This window comes from Vipera berus (assembly GCF_964194415.1).
Source record: "Vipera berus genome assembly, chromosome: 4".
Classification (NCBI taxonomy): Eukaryota; Metazoa; Chordata; class Lepidosauria; order Squamata; family Viperidae; genus Vipera; species Vipera berus.
In genome coordinates this window covers 62,314,185-62,335,533 of record NC_138206.1, presented here as the reverse complement: position 1 = coordinate 62,335,533, position 21,349 = coordinate 62,314,185, and the positions used below count along the sequence as shown (strand labels likewise).

Here is a 21,349-nt window from a genome sequence, read left to right as displayed (position 1 = left end):
ATTACTTACTTAATTCTACAAGCTAGACTCCAGCAGTATGTGGATCGAGAACTACCAGAAGTACAGGCAGGATTTCGAAGAGGCAGAGGAACTAGAGATCAAATTGCTAACATATGCTGGATCATGGAGAAAGCTAGAGAGTTCCATTAAAACATCTACTTCTGCTTCATTGACTATGCTAAAGCCTTTGATTGTGTGGATCATAACAAACTGTGGCAAGTCCTTAAAGAGATGGGCATACCAGACCATCTTATTTGTCTCTTGAGAAACCTATATGAAGGCCAAGAAGCAACAGTGAGAACTGGACACGGAACCACTGATTGGTTCAAAATTGGGAAAGGAGTCCGGCAAGGCTGTATACTGTCGCCTTGCCTATTTAACTTATATGCAGAGCACATCATGAGAAAGGCAGGGCTAGATGAATCAAAAGTTGGAATTAAGATTGCCGGAAGAAACATCAACAACCTAAGATATGCAGATGATACCACTCTAATGGCAGAAAGTGAAGAAGAACTAAAGAGCCTCGTGTTGCGGGTGAAGAAGGAGAGTGCAAAACTTGGGTTGAAACTAAACATTAAGAAAACCAAGATCATGGCATCCGGCCCTCTCAATTCGTGGCAAATAGATGGGAAAGAAATGGAGGTAGTGACAGATTTTATTTTCCTGGGCTCCAAGATCACTGCAGATGGGGACTGTAGTCAAGAAATTAAAAGACGCTTGCTCCTTGGGAGGAAAGCCATGGCAAATCTAGACAGCACACTAAAAAGCAGAGACATCACCCTGTCAACAAAAGTGCGTATAGTCAAGGCTATGGTCTTCCCAGTTGCAATGTATGGCAGTGAAAGCTGGACCATAAGAAAGGCTGAGCGCCAAAGAATTGAAGCCTTTGATCTATGGTGCTGGAGAAGACTCCTGCGAGTCCCTTGGACTGCAAGGCGATCAAACCGGTCAGTCCTAGAGGAGATCAACCCTGACTGCTCTTTAGAAGGCCAGATCCTGAAGCTAAAACTCAAATACTTTGGCCACCTAATGAGAAGGAAGGACTCACTGGAGAAGAGCCTCATGCTGGGAAAGGTTGAGGGCAAGAGAAGAAAGGGACAACAGAGAATGAGGTGGCTGGATGGAGTCACTGAAGCAGTAGGCGTGAGCTTAAATGGACTCCAGAAGATGGTAGAGGACAGGAAGGCCTGGAGGAACATTGTCCATAGGGTCGCGATGGGTCGGACACGACTTCGCAACTAACAACAACAACAATTACTTACTTTGATCTTGATACTCTACCTCTGTTGATGCAGCCCAAGACTGTGGGGGTTTTTGGGCAGCTGCAGCATATTCCTAATTCATATTTAAGCAGTGGTCCACCAGGATCCTACATCCTTCTCATAGGCATTACTGAGCCAGTACTGCCTAGCCTGTACTTGTGCATCTGTTTTTTCCCGTCTAAATGCAAGACACTAACTTTCTAGCCATTGAACTGCATCTTTTGGCATAGGACCCAATGCTCAAGTCTGTCAAGATCCTTCTGAATCTTGAATCTATCTTCCAAAATGTTAGCAATTCCTCCCAAGTCACGCAACATCACCTGATCCTTAATTTTTCTGTAGAACGAAATTACTTTAATACACCTCCTTCATAATGAGCCGTCATTCATTTTGCATTCTGCATTCATTCTGCATTGTCTATATTGTTCCTTCTTTTTCATACACACTTACTTTCCCATGAGCACTCTATTCAAACTAATGATTTTTCTGACATCCTCAGTTCTTACTTCAATACAAAAAGGAGGGTGAAGGATGCTCTTATAGATAACCATTTCTGCTTGTCTCAAAATTTATTTCTTGATATTCATTATTTAATACTACAGCCCCCAACCACTCCACTCGTTTCTGTCAGAACTGCCATCTCACACTTGTGCTCTGCTATCGCTTGGTGCAGTCTGCCATGAACCCCGGCTAGGAGTGGGTAGGATTCAGGGGTAAGGAAGAGTTCATTGTATTCACCCAGAGATATGACTTCAAGATCAGACAGCTGAAAACGGATCCCAGCTATATTCCAACCCGCATGTGAATGAACCATTCCAAAACCAATCACTTTGAATTTGATTAGACAATGGGGCCCAACACCTAAAGTGGGGGAAGTTACACTTGGGAATTTTGGTGTGCACTTTTCAGTTCTGGCTTTACTCTACTGTATTTCATTTGACCTTTAGTAAACTATACCTTTCTCAACAAATGGAGTTAAGGGTCGTTAGTAAACTATAACTTTCTCAACAAATGGAGTTAAGGGTCCTTCTTGCTTAAAGGTGCAAATTAAGGCAGGTCTCACATTAAGCCAGAACATATTCTTGCATGGCTAAATAGATGTCAGAAGATCTTAATGAAGTGTTACAATTCCAGCTAGGCCCAAGTCCCAAGGTTACAATAAAGCACATTTTCCATTTCAAACTCTTCGAAATAATCAGGAGAGAATACTAGAAAGGGGGTGGGGGAATCATATGAGGTTTTTGGTTGGTAAAATAAGCTGGACTCTATATGGTCCTGAAGGTATGTTTCTTACAATTTCTACAGTTTCCTCAAGTGCAGAAGATAAAGGAGCTTCTGTCAAATAATATCCTTCTATTTAAGATGAGAATGTGTCTCAGGATTATCCCAAGACTCCTATATTGGTTATGAGCCATGTATCTATTATATTCTGAGCACAAATGTTAAATGCAAACAAAGACTTCATATTAAAATTGAAAAATAACAAATTAGTTAATATTCATGCCGTACAGTGACCAAGAAGCATTCCCAGTTTATTTGTACTAGAATGCTAATTTATATTTTGTATATACTGACCATATAAACATTTTAGTTAATATCCGAAGAAACCTTTGAAACTTATGCTCGAATTCAATATTCTTAATGGGGGGGAAAGCTGGTTTTATAACACTAGGAAAAAACTGATTATACAGTCTGATTATACATTGAAAAATAAACATGTTTTCTGCACAACAAATAGATATTTGTCTTAGAATCAGGCAAAATGCATTATTTAAGGAGAATCTGATTTGACATATACAATAAGTATTTCAATGCAAAACGACTGATGATAGAACATTTAAGCAGACTAATAAAAAGGCTATTAAAAAAAACCTACCACTGTTTGCCCCATTGCCCGTTTCAAGCTTCTCTGTTGATGATTTCTGAGAGTACTGAACACCATCTGGCTCCTCCAGTAAAGAGTTTTGTTGATATTGCTGCTGTTCTCTATCTTCAGCAACAAATGCAATTATACCTAAGCAAATAGTTACCAGATGTTCTATTAACGAAAGAATCCGTTTCATAAGATCAATTGCTATCTTCATCTCAATGCTGATATTGTGCTTAATTACAGAACAATATCCAAAATATTAATTCAAATTGAGTTTTGATATTTCTTTTATCTGACCATTGTCTCGGTTGCTATCCAATTATTCAAAGTTATTCCTCTGCCCATCACACACATTTGCTTGGGAAAAATAAAATTCCACAGAACTACATAGAATGGAATGTAAGGCAAATAATCCTTGGTGGATGAAGTTAAACAGACTGTGGATAAGGAGGGAAAGCCATGTAAGAAGACAAATGCTGAGAAAAAGACATGAAGATATTTCATAATGTATATGTATATAAAAGGATGTAGTTAAAGAGCAAGGAATAGTTAAGAGTTGTAAAAGGCAGAGACTATGCAGAGGAATGTATACCAAGAATGAATGCAAAAACTACAGGGTAATTAGTTTGTTAGGTAAACTTACAGACACATTTGATAAAATTCTGATTGAAATGATACAGGAGATGATAATGAACAAAACCTGGGAAGTGTAGTGTGACATTATGTGTGACACCAGCTAGGTGATGTGCAGAACAGGTTTTTGTTCTTCAACAAGTCATTAAGGACTATATGAACTTAAGAAAGGTTTATTATTTGTTAATCTAGCTAACATGAATAACCTTCAGTTATGAGATGTTTTAATAAATAATAATAATAATAATAATAATAATAATAATAATAATAATAATAATAATAATAATAATAGTTGGAAGGGACCTTGGAGGTCATCTAGTCCAACCTCCTGCTCAGGCAGGAAACCCTATACTATTTTGGACAAATGGCTGTCCAGTCTCTTCTTAAAAACTTCCAGTGTTGGAGCATTCACAGCTTCTGAAGGCAGTTTGTTCCACTGGTTAATTGTTCTAACTTTCAAGAAGTTTCTCCTTAGTTCTAGGTTGCTTCTCTCCTTGATTAGTTTCCATCCGTTGCTTCCTGTCCTGCCTTCGGGCGCTTTGGAGAATAGCTTGACTCCCTTTTCTTTGTGGCAGCCCCTGAGATATTGGAACACTGCTATCATGTCCCCCCTTGTCCTTCTCTTCATTAAACTAGACATACCCAATTCCAGCAGCCGTTCCTTATGTTTTAGTCTCCAGTCCCCTAATCATCTTTGTTGCTCTTCTCTGTACTCTTTCTAGAGTCTCAACATCTTTTTTACATCGTGGTGACCAAAACTGGATGCAGTATTCCAAGTGTGGCCTTACCAAGGAATTGTAAAGTGGTATTAATACTTCACGTGATCTTGATTCTATCCCTCTGTTAATGCAGCCTAGCACTGTGTTGGCCTTTTTGGCAGCTGCAGCACACCGCTGGCTCATATTGAAGTGATTGTCCACTAGGACTCCGAGATCCCTCTCACAGTTACTACTATTGAGCAAGGTACCCCCTATACTATACCTGTACATTTGGTTTCTCTTGCCTAAATGTAAGAACCTTACTTTTTCCAGAAAAACCACATAATAACCTTGAAACAATTAACATATACAAAGTTAACAGTAGAAGTGCAAGGGATATATATGGTACAGTAAAGTTTAAAAAAACTATAGAAAGTGAAAATGGGATTCACTTTTTTAGATTTGTTTCATTGTGGCAAAAATTGTTCATTCCAGTATGGGTCAAAAAACTGTTGAATTTTGCAACATCACCATCAGATATGAAATAATGATCTGCTCATTACATATCAAACAAATTTTAGAAAATGAATTATCCATTTTGGTAATTAGAATTGGAAAAAAATATAGCAACAGTCAGAAATTTATTGTCAGCTGTCCAAAGCTATCTGCATTAATACGAGATGCCTCTTCAACAACTATTAAGGTTAGTTAACAATAAATTAGAAATCTTAGAGGAATTCCCAGCTCTCAGAGGAAAACTGTTCTCCTGCCAAATTTTTAGCAATTAACACTAAACATATTTTCTTCTGCAGTAAGAAAAGAGGGGAATGGAATTTTTTCTCTGCTGAAGTTGTCCCAGTGAGCCACCATGGAATATGTTTTTTTTTCCTTAAAAACATTGATTGTGAAGAAGAATTCTGGGAATTAAAGTGGAAAAAAATCTTTTTCAAATTCATCTTCTCAGGGGAAAAAATAAAATCATTTCTTATCAATTAGGTGTTAGGAGCACTCAGACCAGTTAAAAACATGTCAAGTATCAATATGAAAAGAAAAGGAAACATAGGTTTGTAGAAACATAAAGGGGACGGCGACAAAGCATCAGTCCAATTTCTCATTTTGCACTTTCCGTTAAAAAGGAGAGAAGAAGAAGGATATAATGGCTGCAATGGAAAGAGGACGGGAAACTAGGCAACTAACTCATTATTTATTTTCACATGCAAAAAAGTCATGTTTTAAAAATGCTCCAGTGTCTGAATTGAGACTATAAGCCGAATAAAATGTTACAATGTTTTTGAAGTTTGTTACCCATTTGCAGAATGGGTAAATACTTGAATGGTAAACTAAAGATTTCCTTCTTTTGAGTAATCAACATCAGTCAACATTTTAAAGTATGGTGAAGCATTATGAAATAACTTTAAAGGGGTAGATATATTTTGATAAGTATGGTCATTTTGTTCAAAATAACTGACATTACTAGCAAGGAAATCACGAGAACCCCAGAAGACAAGTAATGGCTTTTTCTACCGATATTGCTACTCATCAAGAAGGTTGCTATTTTATTTAAAAAATGATTACCCTCTTTAGCGCTAAGAACTGCTGTGATAAATATAGCAGAGAAACGTCTATGAAAGAAATAATCTTTCTTACAAGAGACATAAATGATAAAAACCAAGTTCAACATGATGAAAAGCAACAGGCCAGAAGAGAGAATGGGCTGGATAAAACAAATGAAAAATAGTTTTTCTAAACTGTGGGAAATATATGTTCTAGATTAGAATTATATTTGATGGGCTTTAAAATAGGAAGAAGGAAAAGCTTTTGTAATTGATCCTTTGAAAAATAGAACAGGCTAGAGATCAGATAATTTAATGAGTGGTTAGCATTCCTTGTTAATCATCTGTTAATTATCCCATAGTTGTAATCTAACACTAGGTTAAATTTAAAACATACCATTAAATTTTCCCCGTTTCCATGGAGATATATTCAGAGTATAGGCAGCTGTATCCTCAGGTTCTACCTTCAAAATCATTTCACCACTCACTATGGAAAGATCTGAAGATACCTAATAAGACCAGGGGGGAAAAAAACTCCATTACAATTTTCCTGCAAATAATATAGAAACTTTTGCTCTTAAAATGAGTTCAAATGCCAGTATTTTTCTACCATGCTTAATAAGAACTACCAGGTCTTCACTATAAAAGTGCAAATAACTACATTGCAAAAGATAGCTTGTTGCTGCTATCACTTTGATCACTTTGCTGCATTCTAGTAATCATCTTGATCTTGTACTCCAGCTTCATTGACTGTTGTATGAAGGAAACGATTTCTAGTGTGTCATTTCAAATCTATCACATTTAGGTATACAGTGGTACCTTGGTACCCAGCTTTGAAACTCACTGAATTTGGTACTTAAGGTATTTCAGTGTGAACATTTTGTCCCGGCACTCATTGTCTGTTTGGTACTCAATGCATAAGCTAGAACTTGTTGGTGTCAGCTGCCTTGTGATTCACTATATTATTCCTTATGGGGGAAAATTGTTTGATACTCATCATTTTTGGTACTCATCGCGCCTCCTGGAACCAATTAACATTAAGTACCGAGGTACCACTGTAACAACTTTTGAAAAATTCTGACAAAGTAAAGCTTGCAAGATCAAGATTTTTTTCTAACACTTTAAAATCATACATTAAGTTTAAAAATCAAGAAATACTCTATATACTTCTATACACATAATGTAGATATACAAATCATTTTAATTGACATTTGTCATCGAAAAAAATTACAAAGTGATATTTTAGAGGTATGTGTGTATGTATGTATGTTAAGAGTGTATATTCATTATGTTAAAAGAATATTTTTCCTCTTTCCATTCTAGTGTTAAAAACTATTTTCTCAGGGTGATAGATAACATGCATAATTGATACAAGTAGAATAATGCAAACTAGAGGTAGACAGCCTGAAACCTCAAGACATCATGCAGCTCTTGAAAGCTCCTAAAGATACAGACCCTAAAGATCTACAAAAGTTACACTTTTAATTGTTTAAGAATGAGAAAAAATATTGAATATATGACTAAGGAGAAATATTTTAACTAGATAATTAAGTATAAATTAAAATGAAATAAATCTGATTTTATTTGCTTTAACTGTATTACCTTTCTTCTAGTGCAGGCCCCGAGCATAGCACTCAAAAATCAAAGGCAACTCTTGTACTAGAAAAATTATATCATTGATATCAATAACCTCAGATCTAAACCTATTTATGGTTGGAATTAAGACCAATGTCAGATTATAGTATAAAAATAATAATCTAAAGTCACAAAAGTCCAATAGATTTTGCTAACACAGTAATGAAAGAGACTGAGTATTTCTGGACATCAGTTTTTCACCAATTAACAGGAGCCTGTGTAATAAGGAAAGCAGACCAATCTTCCCAGGCTTTGCCAAAGCCTGAGCTATTGACAACACAGAATCTTTTCCCCATCACTGGTCTAAACTGTATATTCAGAAAAAATTTGCTTGGAAAATATATGTTTGCAGTATTTTTCTTACATGCAGGATTCTGCAATAATTTCTAAGCTAAAATATTAATAGTTAAATTTCTTTTAATATCATTACAGGTGCACATGAAAAACCAGATAGTTGCAGCAGTTGACTATTACTTATCATAAGTCCCCCTGGTACTTGCTTTTGTTATTGCAATAAGCATACTTTGTACTAAAAAAAAGCTATTCCGCCAAATAAACATACTATATACAATGTTCTTATAAGCCAGCAACAAGGCAAATTTGAGCAAACCTCTTCTGTTGCTCTTAAAGCATTGTACTGTCCTGAAATTTGACAGCATTTTTTTCTGCTTAAATCACTGTGCAGAACATAAGTATTTATTTATTTTTATTATTTATGAAATTTATTTGCCACCCAACTTGTATCCAATGGTTTAATACTTTCCTTCACAGTTAACAAAATCTTTAAGGTCAGCTACTTGAGTGGGATTGCAGGTAAAAATATAAATATGGAGTAGAAGTGGTAACAAGACAATCTAAAGGTAACTTCATTCTGGGGTATCTTATGCCAAGGACCAAATTCTGTGTCATATGCCAGACTGATAATCAACAGCGGATGAAAAGGACAAGTATTCTCTACATTCTAAAGCTGGTGGCTATGCCCTGCAATTATTTAATTTTTGGAACATACTAGCACCTTTAAAATGTCTAAAATTATATCTAATTGAGAATTGTGTGAGTTTATCAAAAGTATGTTAAAACTGCTTACTAGTTGGGAGGTTGGAAGAGTATATTTTATTAAACATGCATTGAATAAGTTTTGAGTTTTGTGGTGGTGGTGGCGATGGCAGTGGTGGTGGTGTGTGTGTGTCTGTCTGTGTGTGTGTGTGTGTGTGTGTGTGTGTGTGTGTGTGTGTGTGTGTGTTTGTGAGCACCCTCAAGTCAATGTTCATTCTTGGTGTCTGCCTGGAAAAATCCCTGCATGTTCTCTTGGCAAGATTCTAGAACTGATTTGTTAATATCTACTTCCTAGGGCTGAGAGAGAGTGACTGGTCCAAGCTTACATAGTTGGCTTTGTGTCTAAGGTGGGATTAGAATTTACGGTCTCCTGGTTTCTAGCCTGATGCCTTAACCACTAAAACAAACTAGTTCCTGCATTTAATACTGTAGTAAAAGTATTAAAAATAAACAAACACAAATACCCAATTGAAGCATTACTTATTTTTGGTTTTGAAGACAAATCTTCTGATTTTGAGAAGATGTTATGAAAAGAGAGAAAAAAATTAAATTGTATTTCTTTTATTTTACTATTCTGAGCATATTAAGGATCACAAGATGGAAGATAATTTAATTAATAATAAAGATCAAAGGAATCTCAAACTAGTTGGATGAATAGAATACCTTTTATTTATGAAAGCCCAGTGCTTCATATATTACATCACTGATGGTGCTTTATATCATTTGTATAATGACATCATTGCACAGGTCATCAGAAATGAAGTTATTTGCATCATTTGCAAATAATATCATGATACAAATCAGCTTGAATGATATGAAACCAGTTTAAATTTACCAGAGTCATTTAGATTATGTCACAAGCAATAGACTTGTCTATTATTTCAGGGAAATCTCTGTGGAGCAACTGAATATTCTGTAAAACAATTATACAGTCTCATTCCAACTGACATATATACCTTGTATATCAATTCATTCTTGGTGAAATTTGGCACCATTATGACTTTCTGTATAGTTTGTCTAACTTTGCAATCTATCTTAATATGATCCAGTGCCAATGGTTTTGTTGCAATTCCTTTTAAGAGAAAGGTATGATCCGTACCATCTGCTTCATTTTGTAAAGTAAGCTGCCCCTATGATTATAGAAATGAACATTTATTATCAGGGCAAAATACATTTTTGCAAAACACAAAAAGCAATAAGAATAAAAATTAATCCCCCCCAAAATTACAGATAGTCATCAATTAACAACCACAGTTGAGACCAGAACTTCTGTTGCTAAGCGAGGTGATTATTAAATGAGTTGTGCTTGACTTTACAAACTTTTTTGCCATGGTTGTTAAGTAAATCACCCCAGTTGTTAAGTGAATTACATGATGGTTAAGCAAATTCAGTTTCCCCCACTGATTTTGTTTGCCCAAATTTTGATCACTTGATCATGGGGAGCTTGTGATGGTTTTAAGTGTGAGGACCTGTCATAAGACCCTTTTTGCAATGCTACTTTATCTTTGAATAGTTGCTACAGGAGTGGTGGTAAATCAAGAACTACTTCGTACAAGGTAGTTACAAGATGGCAATCCCAGTAACATACAAATGGCTCTCTAAAACTGGAATCCATCCACACATCCCAAGGCTTAGGAGAATAATCAAGCTTCCAAGTCCTTTCAGAAGGCTATCAGGGAGAGACCCATTTGGATTTGGGGGCGACCTTGCTTCAGAACAGAGAGCTACTTGAAAGTGAGAAAAGAAATTGTACTTTCACATATGCATTCTGTTCTTTTCTCCTTATATTTTGAATATGCTCACCAACCTTCTTATTATTACAGACAAATCCATACAACCTAGTCCATAAACCCAGGATGTCCAGGTAATACTACACCAAAGAATGATTTCCTTGGTATTTTCAAGAGCGGATAAGCTCCTTTATTAATTATTTCAATTTATATGGCTGCTGCCCATCTCAAATTCATGATTCTTAGCATCTAGCAGGAATTAAAAATTATATAAAAATTATGCAAGTACAGTCAGCAGACGAGTTACAAAAACCACAAACAGCAATTAAGTTACTACATAAGCTATACCAAACACCTGGCTCTCCAAACTTGATAATAAAACCATATCTTTAAACCCTTACAAAAAGACATAATGTTGGGGGCCAATCTAATATCTGGGAAGGATAAAGGTCCAAAGCCCAGACACCACAAAAAATGAATTTCTGATTTTCTGGTTAATTTAGCTGCACCTAAGAATGGGAGGAGCAAGTGTATATTAATGCTATATCAGCACATAGCTTATCAATACTATATGCTGATTCCTGAAATTCTGGATTATCTCTCTGTGTTAATGTAATCATAGAGTTAATAGTTTAGTGCAGGCATGTCAAACTGCCGGCCTGCGGGCCGGATGCATCACAACGAAACCATGCCCTCCCCACTGCCGACAATGGGGGAAAAGTAACGAGACATCGCAAGTTTGACATGCCTGATTTAGTGAATGATCGAAAGATAAAACTGAAATAGAAAACCTTTTATAAGCTCTGGGTTTAGATTTTATTTTATGTGTGCTTACTGTACATATATTTACAAATTGCATGCTATTTTAGTCTGCTTTATAGTCACTATTAGCGTATGATGCATATATGATTAAAATACTCTTGTCATAAGTGAAAGCGAATATCATGCCAAAGGACCAAAACAAAAAAACCAAGCAATGCTTTAATTTCTTACCATAGTTACACATTCAGCAGTTGGCTTGAACATGAGAGGATACTGAGTTGTTTCACCAGGGACTACATATATAACAGGAGGACCATAAAAACAGTATCCTTTTAAATCTGCTTTAAGCTTCCAATCTTGTTGACTCAGATTAGTCTAAAATATGAAAGCAGTCAATATTTTATGAGGTGCAAGACATATAAGAACAGTTAAAGAACAGCAGAGAATAGGGGGAAGGGGAAAAATTTCAATTCAATATTGCAATAACAAGATACTTTGATTTTAGATATTTTGATTTTTTACATAAACTGCTAAATTATTGTGGTAATTGGTAAAATAACAAAAAATATTTACAATGAAAGATGTTAACATCTAATATTGACAAAAGAGAGAGAAGAGAGAGGACCTGATATAAAATATTGTAGTTAGATGTGCTGAAATGTAGCTAAAAACAACATGAATGAGAATTCAAGTTTAAACTCATAGAAAATATATGATTTGAATAAACATATATTGGACTGAGTTATACAGTAAATAAATTGTTATATTGCTAGAATGATTTCAGTTTAGTTGAAATCAGACAGATCTTTTGAATGCAATAAAGCAGGGCTTTTCAACCTTTTCACCCACTGTACCACTTTTAGGATAGGGCAACATCCGAGTACCCCCAGTTGCCTAGCAAGGTGTCAAAAACTTGATGACAAAAAAAAGGACTGTTCGAAGTTACAATGGCACTGAAAAAAGTGCCCCCCCAAGCCACAGCCAAGCAAGACACCTGCTTGCCCACCCGGCGGCGCTCTTCCTCCTGTCTGAGGTTTTCATTGTTGTGAGCATTTCTGTTGAGGATTGGCAGTAGGGGTGGGGTGGTTTTTATTCCCCCCTGTCTGCTGGGTGGTTGCAGCACGTTTTGGTCACTTCACATAACCCTGGGACACTGTGACTATCATAAATATGAGTCAGTTGCCAAACATCTGAATATAAATCACAAGACCCTGGAGATGCTGCAACATTCCAGCTGATCGGCGCTTCTTCAGGGTTCAGCAGAAGTGCCAGGATCAGCGCCAAGCTCCAGCTGACAGTCCCGAAGAAGCGCTGATCAGCTGGAAAGCGGCAATGATCCTGGTGCTTCCGCTGAGCCCTGACAGCCCTGCAGCTCCAACCATCTCTGGCTCAGGCTTGTGCGGTGCTGCCCCCAGTTCAGCTCATTCCCCTCCCCCGCTACCACTTTTCTTGTATGGTTGCGTACCACCTGCCAGGTGGTACCCATACCACTGGTTGAAAAGCCCTGCAATAAAGAGAAGGGATAAAAGTCTTCTGTTTTCTCCTGCTGCTACAACGAATATGAACTTACTCCCTTAATTAAATACTAATTATAGGAAAACGTTTTGACATTTTTTGCATAATTGTATTTTAGTTTGTTAGTTTTCAGAATAGCATCTTGACTATAGTAATATTTAATTTATTTAATACATCATATTTAACTTTCATAAAGTAAAAAAAGACATACTATTGGGATGTCCTGTATCACTGCTTGATATGCTGGAGTTACAAACTCTAGTTCAGCCTCACATGTATCTGTGTTCACCACACATTCTATCTTAAAGAGGCGGACGTCATATTTAGATTCCAGAAGGATATGGCAAGGATATCGACCAGCATGCTGGGGCTTAAATGTTAGAGGAAGTTCAATTGCATCATCTTCTGTAGAGGGGAAAAGTTAAAGTTAAAAGTTAAATTCCATACTTAAGCATTATAAACATTTCTGGGATGCATGAAACCTTTCAGAAGCTAATTAGAAAGTGGACTTTACGCATCTGACTGGAATATATGAAAATGGAAACAAAATTTGGCTAGAAATTGATTTAGTCAATTTCACAATTTGAATATGCAAGACTGTTGAAATTAGCAACAGGAGTCAGTCTGAATAGATGTTGCTGTTGTCTTCCAATGCTCGTTCATGTTTATTGTTACAAGCAGTCCTTAACTTACTACCATAATTGGGACTAGAATTTACTACGGTAGTTTACCAAATCAAGTGGTTGTTAAGCTAAGCTGGCTTCCTCAATTGACTTTGCTTGTTGGAAAGTAGCTGAGAAGATTGCAAATGATGATCACATGACCACAAGGAACCCAAGGACAAGCTGATAACATTTTGGCGGGCTGAGGAGCTGGGGAGAAAGCCTGCGCTTTTAACTAACTGGGGAATGTGATTTATGACAGTTTATTGGGGGTGGGAATTGCACTTTGTTACTCTGTATCCGTGAGAAGGGAATTTAGTTTTGGGGTTCAACTATATAATGTGATACTTTGTTTCCTGAATAAAATGTTCTTTAAGGAAGAATTTTGCCTCGAAGTTCTTTTGATGGGTTTCATCTATCGCAGACATGCCAAACTTGCAATATCACGTGACGTCTCACAACGTATCGGAGCTTTTTCTCCATTGCCGGCAATGGGGTGGGCGTGGTTTCTTAATGATGCATCTGACCCATGGGCCATCAGTTTGACACCCCTGATCTATCGTAACTATGACAGCTAACAAGTGATATTAATGTTATATGGAAAACCTGTATTGAAAAAAAACTTATTGATCGATTTAAGCAAATTATAATAAATTTGTTCATTGGGAAAGAAGATGTTAAAGTATGCATTTCCTTTAGGTACATATTTCCACATTTGTTCTGTGAATCAGAAACAAGTTTACTAGACTGAGTAAACAGCAAAAAAAGTTAGCATTTTCTCCCTCAACATGACAATCTATTGGGAAAAAAACAAGGTTGGATTCCTGCACCATTGTTCTAAACTTAGAAGGACCATGTTCCATGTCTCACCATTAAAGTTATATAAATTTTGGGGCCTCAAAGATGTGTCATTTCTGTGGCTGCGTTTGTGTAATAGCCTAAAGACTACATGGCCTTGATTGTTTTAATTTAAGGTAAAGGTTCCCCCGCACATGCATGCTAGTCGTTTCCAACTCTAGCGGCTGGTGCTCATCTCCGTTTCAAAGCCAAAGAGCCAGCGCTTGTCCAAGGACGTCTCCGTGGTCATGTGGGCGGCATGACTAGACACCAAAGGCGCACGGAATGCTGTTACCTTCCCACCGTAGTGGTCCCTATTTTTCTACTTGCATTTTTACGTGCTTTTGAACTGCTAGGTTGGCAGAAGCTGGGACGAGTAACAGGTGCTCACTCTGTTACGCAGCACTCGGGATTCAACCCACCAAACTGCCGACCATCTGATCGACAAGCTCAGCGTCCCAACCCACTGAGCCACCGCGTCCCTTGTTTTAATTTAGGGAAGCCCTAATGGTGGGCTTTTTAACAGACCTCATTATAGGAGAGTATATGCCTCTACACTAGTACTGAAGTTTTATTCCTTGTTATACAACACCTAGAGCCATGTGGACAACTGGGGCAACTTATATATATACCATTACCATTGCTAGTTCTCATATTGTTTTTAATCTTTTGTACTTTGCTCATGAGTTTGATCAGCTTTATACAGTAAATTGCTCCTTCTTGTTGGTCTATTACTTTGTTGCACAATTTTCATTGCTAATTTGCTAATTTGTGATTAGAATAATTTCTTATAATATCTTCACTGGTAAATGGACCTCTTCAAATTAAAATTCAGTCTCAAGTTAAGATGTTTACAGCTGACCTACGCAAGCTAGTGGATATAATCATTTTTGTATTAAATAGTTTCCCTCATTGAACTATTATTTAAGGAGAATAATACACCATTATATTATATTATGTCTCCAATGTTACTATAATACTATCACTAGCTATCAGATTACACATTGCACCTAAGGTTCAAATTCATCAGAAAGAAATCAGTTTCTTGTCTCCTAAAGGTAAGATTATGACCTGCTAATTCATGAATTATCTTGTTTCTATTTTTCACCCAATTATTATCCTCATTGGCTATGTCTCACAAAAATACTCAGATTTGACAATTAGAGAAGCAGTACAACTAATTTCCATATTCCTGGCTCATGAATAAATTTTGCTTGAATAAGATTATAACTGTCCCTTTTTGTTTAAACAGGAGCACAAGAAAATATCCAAATTAAAACAAATGCTAATAATTCAATATAAGAACTTTTTAATACAATGTTCACTTAATTTATGAACAATTTTTGACACAGTTAATATTTTGAAGTAAATAAATTTCATTAATAATTTATAGAGGATACATCTTTATCATCAGTCTAAGTTTAATACAATTTTTCTACCCCATATTTTATTTTATTATTCTACCAAAGTTTTTTTTAAGGATTCATTTTTAATAGGGCTTAATGCTTTTGGTTACATGCAACATAATTCCAGAAGTGACTACCATGTTCCCACCTGCCAAGTGAACTCTGGTAGCTGGGAACATAGTGACCACTTCCAAAGTCTGTGCAGTGAAGCAGTCCATTCCAGTGTTGTAGGCCTTGGAGCTCTTCAAAAGATAAGTGAGGAGAGTGTGGGGTCTGATGGGGTGAGAAATTAGGCCTAAGGCCTATGGGGACCCAGTGGGGGAGATAAAAGCCTGTGAGGAACCAGGGGGAGGTGAAAAAGACCTGCAGAGACCCGGTGAAAGAGACAGGCCTACAAGGAGCCAGTAGGAGGGGGGAAATTCCTGTAAGGACATAGTAGGGGAGGTAAAGCCTACATAGAACCATGGTGAATCAATGGAAGGAGAAAAAGGGTTGCAGACTGGGTCTGGGGGGAGAAGGCCTGCCAAGGGGTGGGAAGTAGAATATGGGGTATCTTGAGAGCTGAGGAGGCCTTAGGAGGCCTATGGTAGCAGGCCTGGGTCTGGACCTCCAAGTGCCTCTCCCACCACTGAGGTACCTGTGCTCCACTTTACAACCCTTACATTCATTTAACAGCCACATCAAGGAGAGCATGGGGTGTGGGTGGTTAAGCAAGGCAATCATAATGGGCAGGATCCATTGCAGCTGTATATCAAGGAATGCCTGTACCTTGCTGATAATTATGAAAATATAACAATTACATCATGATCATGACATCCCCACCTGTCTAGTCTGAAATAAATTAATCAAGCACTAGTATGCATTATTATCCCAGAACTGGGGAGATTTTGGTGGAAAATTAGATAACTATCTTGTAGCCTACATTACTCCTGATGACTCATAAACAACTCCAAACTGATTTCTTTCTGTCCAGTACTGGATATGTACTACTCACGAGGTATCTCTTTGCTATACAAAGCTTAGGATAAAAAATTGCAGTACAGTAGATGGCGTCTTAATTAATATTAGATAAATTTTGTTCCTGGATCAGATGGCACCTAAATGTTAATTTTTAGTTGAACTAATTTGATGCTTCTTACCTGCTTTATCAAGCCAATGGTCTTGTTTTCTAGCTTTTGAGGAATTAACTCTGCTTGAGGCTAACACAGGTATATATATTTTTGAAGGAATTTCAAAACACTCAGGCATGCTCACTTCAACATTATATTCAATACATTTTTCAGAGAATAAAGGATAGTTGTGCAGAGCATCTTTCTGTAAAAACATAGATTTAATGATGATGTAAAAGAATTTTTAGAAACAAGATTCACAGAAAAATATGTGATTATATTAAGAATGCACCTTTGAATAGCAGAAATTAATGGCTGAGAAATCTATCTTGTTTAAACATCCCCCATTGGATGATATATCAAAAAGTTAGAATAAATGAATACAGAATTTCTTAAAAACTTAGAAAATTATCAAAACCATAGCCCATTTAAACTAATAACATGAAACAGAAGAGAAAATGAAGTGCTCAGGAGGGACAAGTATATTAATTTTAATATATTATTATTTATAAATTATTCCAAAGGGGGCCTAAACATTATTGTCCACTAGACTTCATTAGTAAATCCAATTCAATCAGACTTGTTTTGGCTAAGATACATGTGCCATGAAATTGCACTTATGACAGCACGTTCTTTAATTCTTTTTTCTGTTTAAGACTTTTCTTAAATAGCAGTATAAGAAAAAGACATAAATGTTCCATTTTGCAGCATTATGGTTAAAAGAAATCCAATCTTTTCAAAGCTTTGGTGATTTTATAACGGAAGAAAGAAAACTAGAGTCCAAAAGATAGATAAGAGGTGCAAAAGGAGGGTCAGGTCCCTTTTCAGTCTGTTTTATGTGCAATAAAAACCTGCTTAGCTAGTGGTTTTAAAGGTAATGTATGAAGCAAAATTATAGTCATATTTTAAATAATTAGCATTTTCACCTCAACTCTTGACAATCCCAAAGCTGCAACTGCAACTCGAACGCTACTGCTCTCAAGTGTTCCTGTGGCCCTTCTTCGCTCATATTCCAGAGCAGACATATGTTGCTGTGCTGCGATAGCCAATGCTTTCTCTCTAGCTTCATTGACCAAAGGGATCTTCAGCTTTTCTCTAAGTATATCAGTAAGGTGACACTTCAGATAAAGAACTGGTGGCATTTCTCTCTGACCTGTAATAAAATCATTTGTCATCTGCCCTTTTATTCACAACTCACAGAGGAGACAGCGAGCAAGCAACAAAGATTCATCACTATAAAGTCATGCTGTGCCTCCTCTCTGTTGCTCTAATGCTGGTAGGAAAGTGAAGCAGCATCATAAACTACACAGTAAAATTCTGCTTGTGCAGGTTTATTAGCATGTGTCAGTATTAAATCTAGAACAATAGCACTAACTTTTTTTTTGCTTCTTTCAACATAAAGTTGGAAATAATGGAGAGGTTCAGTATAGTCAACAACCAATGCTGCAGACTTTTAACAAGGCTTCTGTTCCCTTAAAGACCAAATAGGAAACCTTGGGTTATCCTTTCACAGATATTTCCTTACCCGATTCCTCAACGCCTTCAACAATGGCAGAGCCTCTAATGTACTGCCTTTGCTAGAAAACTCTTAAATTTTCAAGGAAAATTTCAGATGCCTCTCCCTTGAAAATAGCCCATACCGAATTGTACAGCACATTCAAACACCAGAAATTGATCATAGGAAATGTTTTATGACATTTTAAACTTTACTATGTCAAAGGTTTTATGATAATATTTATGTCATAAAACGTTTTATAAAATTTGTCAAATTTCAATTTCATGAGAGTCATGGGTCCTGGATTTTGGATGCATTCTGTAAGTTAGCCCACTTGAAGTATCTTGGTTCAAAAACTGTCATGGGATGCACTATTTTCTCAAGTTAACAATTACAAACAAACCTGAATGTTTTAGTAGTATATAAATGTAAAGTTTTCCATAATAGTTAAAATGTGAAATAGCAGATTAATGAAACGGATTAATAAATGCCGTTGGAAAAAAAGTTGGCAATTTTTACTTATAATACACACTTTCATTATTCAATTGGACATCAGTTTGAGAAAACTGTCATTTAAAACAGTTTAAACAAAAAAAGTGAGTGCTTTTTTGTGAAAGAGGGGTGTAAGAACAAAATAAAAAAGAATAAAATATACTTTCCACCACAGTAAGTACACTTTAAATGTGTGAAAATGAAGTCATATATATTTTGATGTAATCATTTCAAAACATAAATACAGAGCAAAACTATGAAAAATGTTAGTGATTGATGCATGACATACATAGACCAATGATCATGTCGGTATGCAGTTGACAAAGTCACTTTCAGGATTACAACCGAAAGAGCTATTCAAACCGATGAAAACAAAGTAAATTCGGACTGTAAAAAAATTGATGTATTTAAAGAGAGAGGTCAAGTACTGTAAACTGTTAAGAGGCACTGCATATCTGTTGACAATGCTATATGTCTTTAAATCAATTGTACTCAGAACTGTAGATATATTTCTCTTTGCTACAACTGTGTCAATGTACAGTAAGCCCTGTTTTGGAGAAACCTAGTGCACAATAATTCCATGATTATCAGTCTCTTACTGACAGGACTGTTTAGCCTTCATTAAATGGGCATACAAAAATAAGTCTGAATCAAAATTCATGAGAGAAACGTCTCTTGGGCAGTAACTGTAGTTCTTTCAAGATAATTTGTTGCATGAATCCATGCAAAGGGAATGAAGGCTATACAAGTCATTATCTTTGAGAATTACAATTACTGTTTAGTAACCTTTCTTTCTCTCTGCCTATTGCTTCCATGGATACCAGTTTGTGGTCATATCAACCACCAATAAATACTGATGGCAGCATTCTTAGAAAAGATCAGTTGAACAAAGCCAGTTTAATCTTGATAAACCAAATTAAATTTCAGTCTAATATAAATATTTTAGAAGAATATTTCTAAGAATAATATTTTAAAGCTTTTTTAGGCTACTGCTAAGCTTGTAAGCCGCCCTGAGTCTTCGGAGAAGGGCGGGATATAAATGGAATTAAAATAAATAAATAAATAAATAAATAAATAAAATATAATAGTCACAAATAGCTTTTACTACTTGCACTAATTTTCATGACCAAATATGGCTATGCTAAGACAGCTAGAAAAGAGACTACAACTAGTAAAAAAAAAACATGAAATATTGAAATAATATCTGGTTGTTAGATATTAGCACGAGCACAAAGTTCTCATACGGCAGTAAGTGCCTTACAATTAAAGTACCTTAGTTGAAGAACACACACACACATAAATCAAACAGCAACTTTCCTTACTTCTTGCTACTGTAAAAACTTCATAGCACCTCCAAATTTAAAGTCTGCCCCTTACCTTCACATGTGCTGTTAATGTACAAAATATTTGAGCTGTCCATTTGAAATAGGCTTGAAGGCAATGGCAAACCACATATACCCTCCACCAAATACAAAAATTCCCCAATCTGAAACACAAGAACATATGCAAGCCATTTCTTGGAAACAATTCCTCAGAATAAATTAGAAGTTTCTTGGATTACCTAATGTTCATAATGATTATAAGGTGACCCTTATTTATAGAGTGACCCTTATTAAACTCAAGTTTAGGGGGGGAAAACTGGACATATATTTGGTACAGTATTCAATATTTTGAATATCTACATGATGTCATTCTCATGTGAGCTATTTTTTAAATGCTACAGCAGATACAAGGATGAACATATGACAATGTGAGTTGGGGCTGTTCATTTGCTAGTATGGCTTCATTTGCTGAATTATGAAATTGATTTAAGCAGCAGCATTTGTGCTTTTTTGGTTTGTTTCTATTTTATTTTTTCTTATTTGTCAATTTGTATATCACATTGAAAAAAATCACAAATTCACAACAAAATTCTACTAGTAAAAGTATGGCAATATTTTCTTTTGATGAAAAAACAAACCACAGTCCCAAAATAAACAGTAAGAAAATTATAGTCAAACATTATATACTATATTATCTTTATATATACAGCATATTTAATGCTATTATTCTTGACATTACTATTTAATTTCACTGAAATTAAGTTTAAGTTGCACCACATTATTTTGTTCATTCTAATTGTTACTATGGTGACTTTAATCCATTTCAGCATTATAATAAAATTTACCTGCTCATTGATCAAAATAATCACACAATAACGTTTTCCCATCTTAAAAGGAAGATAGTGGAGATCAAGAGTGACAGAATTATCTTGGTCCACAAATACTGTATCCAATGGACTAAAGAACTCTTGCAAGCAATTGGACTCATTAGCTGTCAGAATATAATAGAAAGTTTTATATGCAATATGAAAATTAAGAAATGACTGACAGATACCTGAAACGTTGCAATATTTTTGAGAACTAAAATATACAATGTAATCCATACTAATTAATCGGATGGGAAGTCTTATTTGTTAAAAAAACAATTTGTAAAAAATTTCACGCACATTTTAGGAAGCTAGTAAGAAACCAAAAAGAGAACATTTACCAGCATTTTCCTCCTGATTATATAATCCACATACATCTATCACATCATGTGCACCCTTTAGGAAATCTGCTTCAGAACTAAGCAAAAAGAAACAGAAGTGAAACA

At 35.9% G+C, this 21,349-nt stretch overlaps 1 protein-coding gene across 1 annotated transcript in view; it reads right to left on the bottom strand.

Annotated features, from left to right (window-relative positions):
* CFAP47 (cilia and flagella associated protein 47) overlaps positions 1-21,349 on the bottom strand; it is a 198,066-nt gene that overhangs the window by 72,493 nt on the left and 104,224 nt on the right. Inside the window, exons 41-50 of the mRNA XM_081326237.1 lie at positions 21,245-21,321; positions 20,883-21,028; positions 20,093-20,201; positions 17,655-17,881; positions 16,759-16,933; positions 12,926-13,119; positions 11,431-11,574; positions 9,664-9,837; positions 6,414-6,525; positions 3,139-3,276 (exon numbers count right to left, since the gene is read on the bottom strand). Coding sequence (XP_081182363.1) covers positions 3,139-3,276; positions 6,414-6,525; positions 9,664-9,837; positions 11,431-11,574; positions 12,926-13,119; positions 16,759-16,933; positions 17,655-17,881; positions 20,093-20,201; positions 20,883-21,028; positions 21,245-21,321 — 1,496 coding nt within the window. The remainder of the gene's footprint in view (positions 1-3,138; positions 3,277-6,413; positions 6,526-9,663; positions 9,838-11,430; positions 11,575-12,925; positions 13,120-16,758; positions 16,934-17,654; positions 17,882-20,092; positions 20,202-20,882; positions 21,029-21,244; positions 21,322-21,349) is intronic.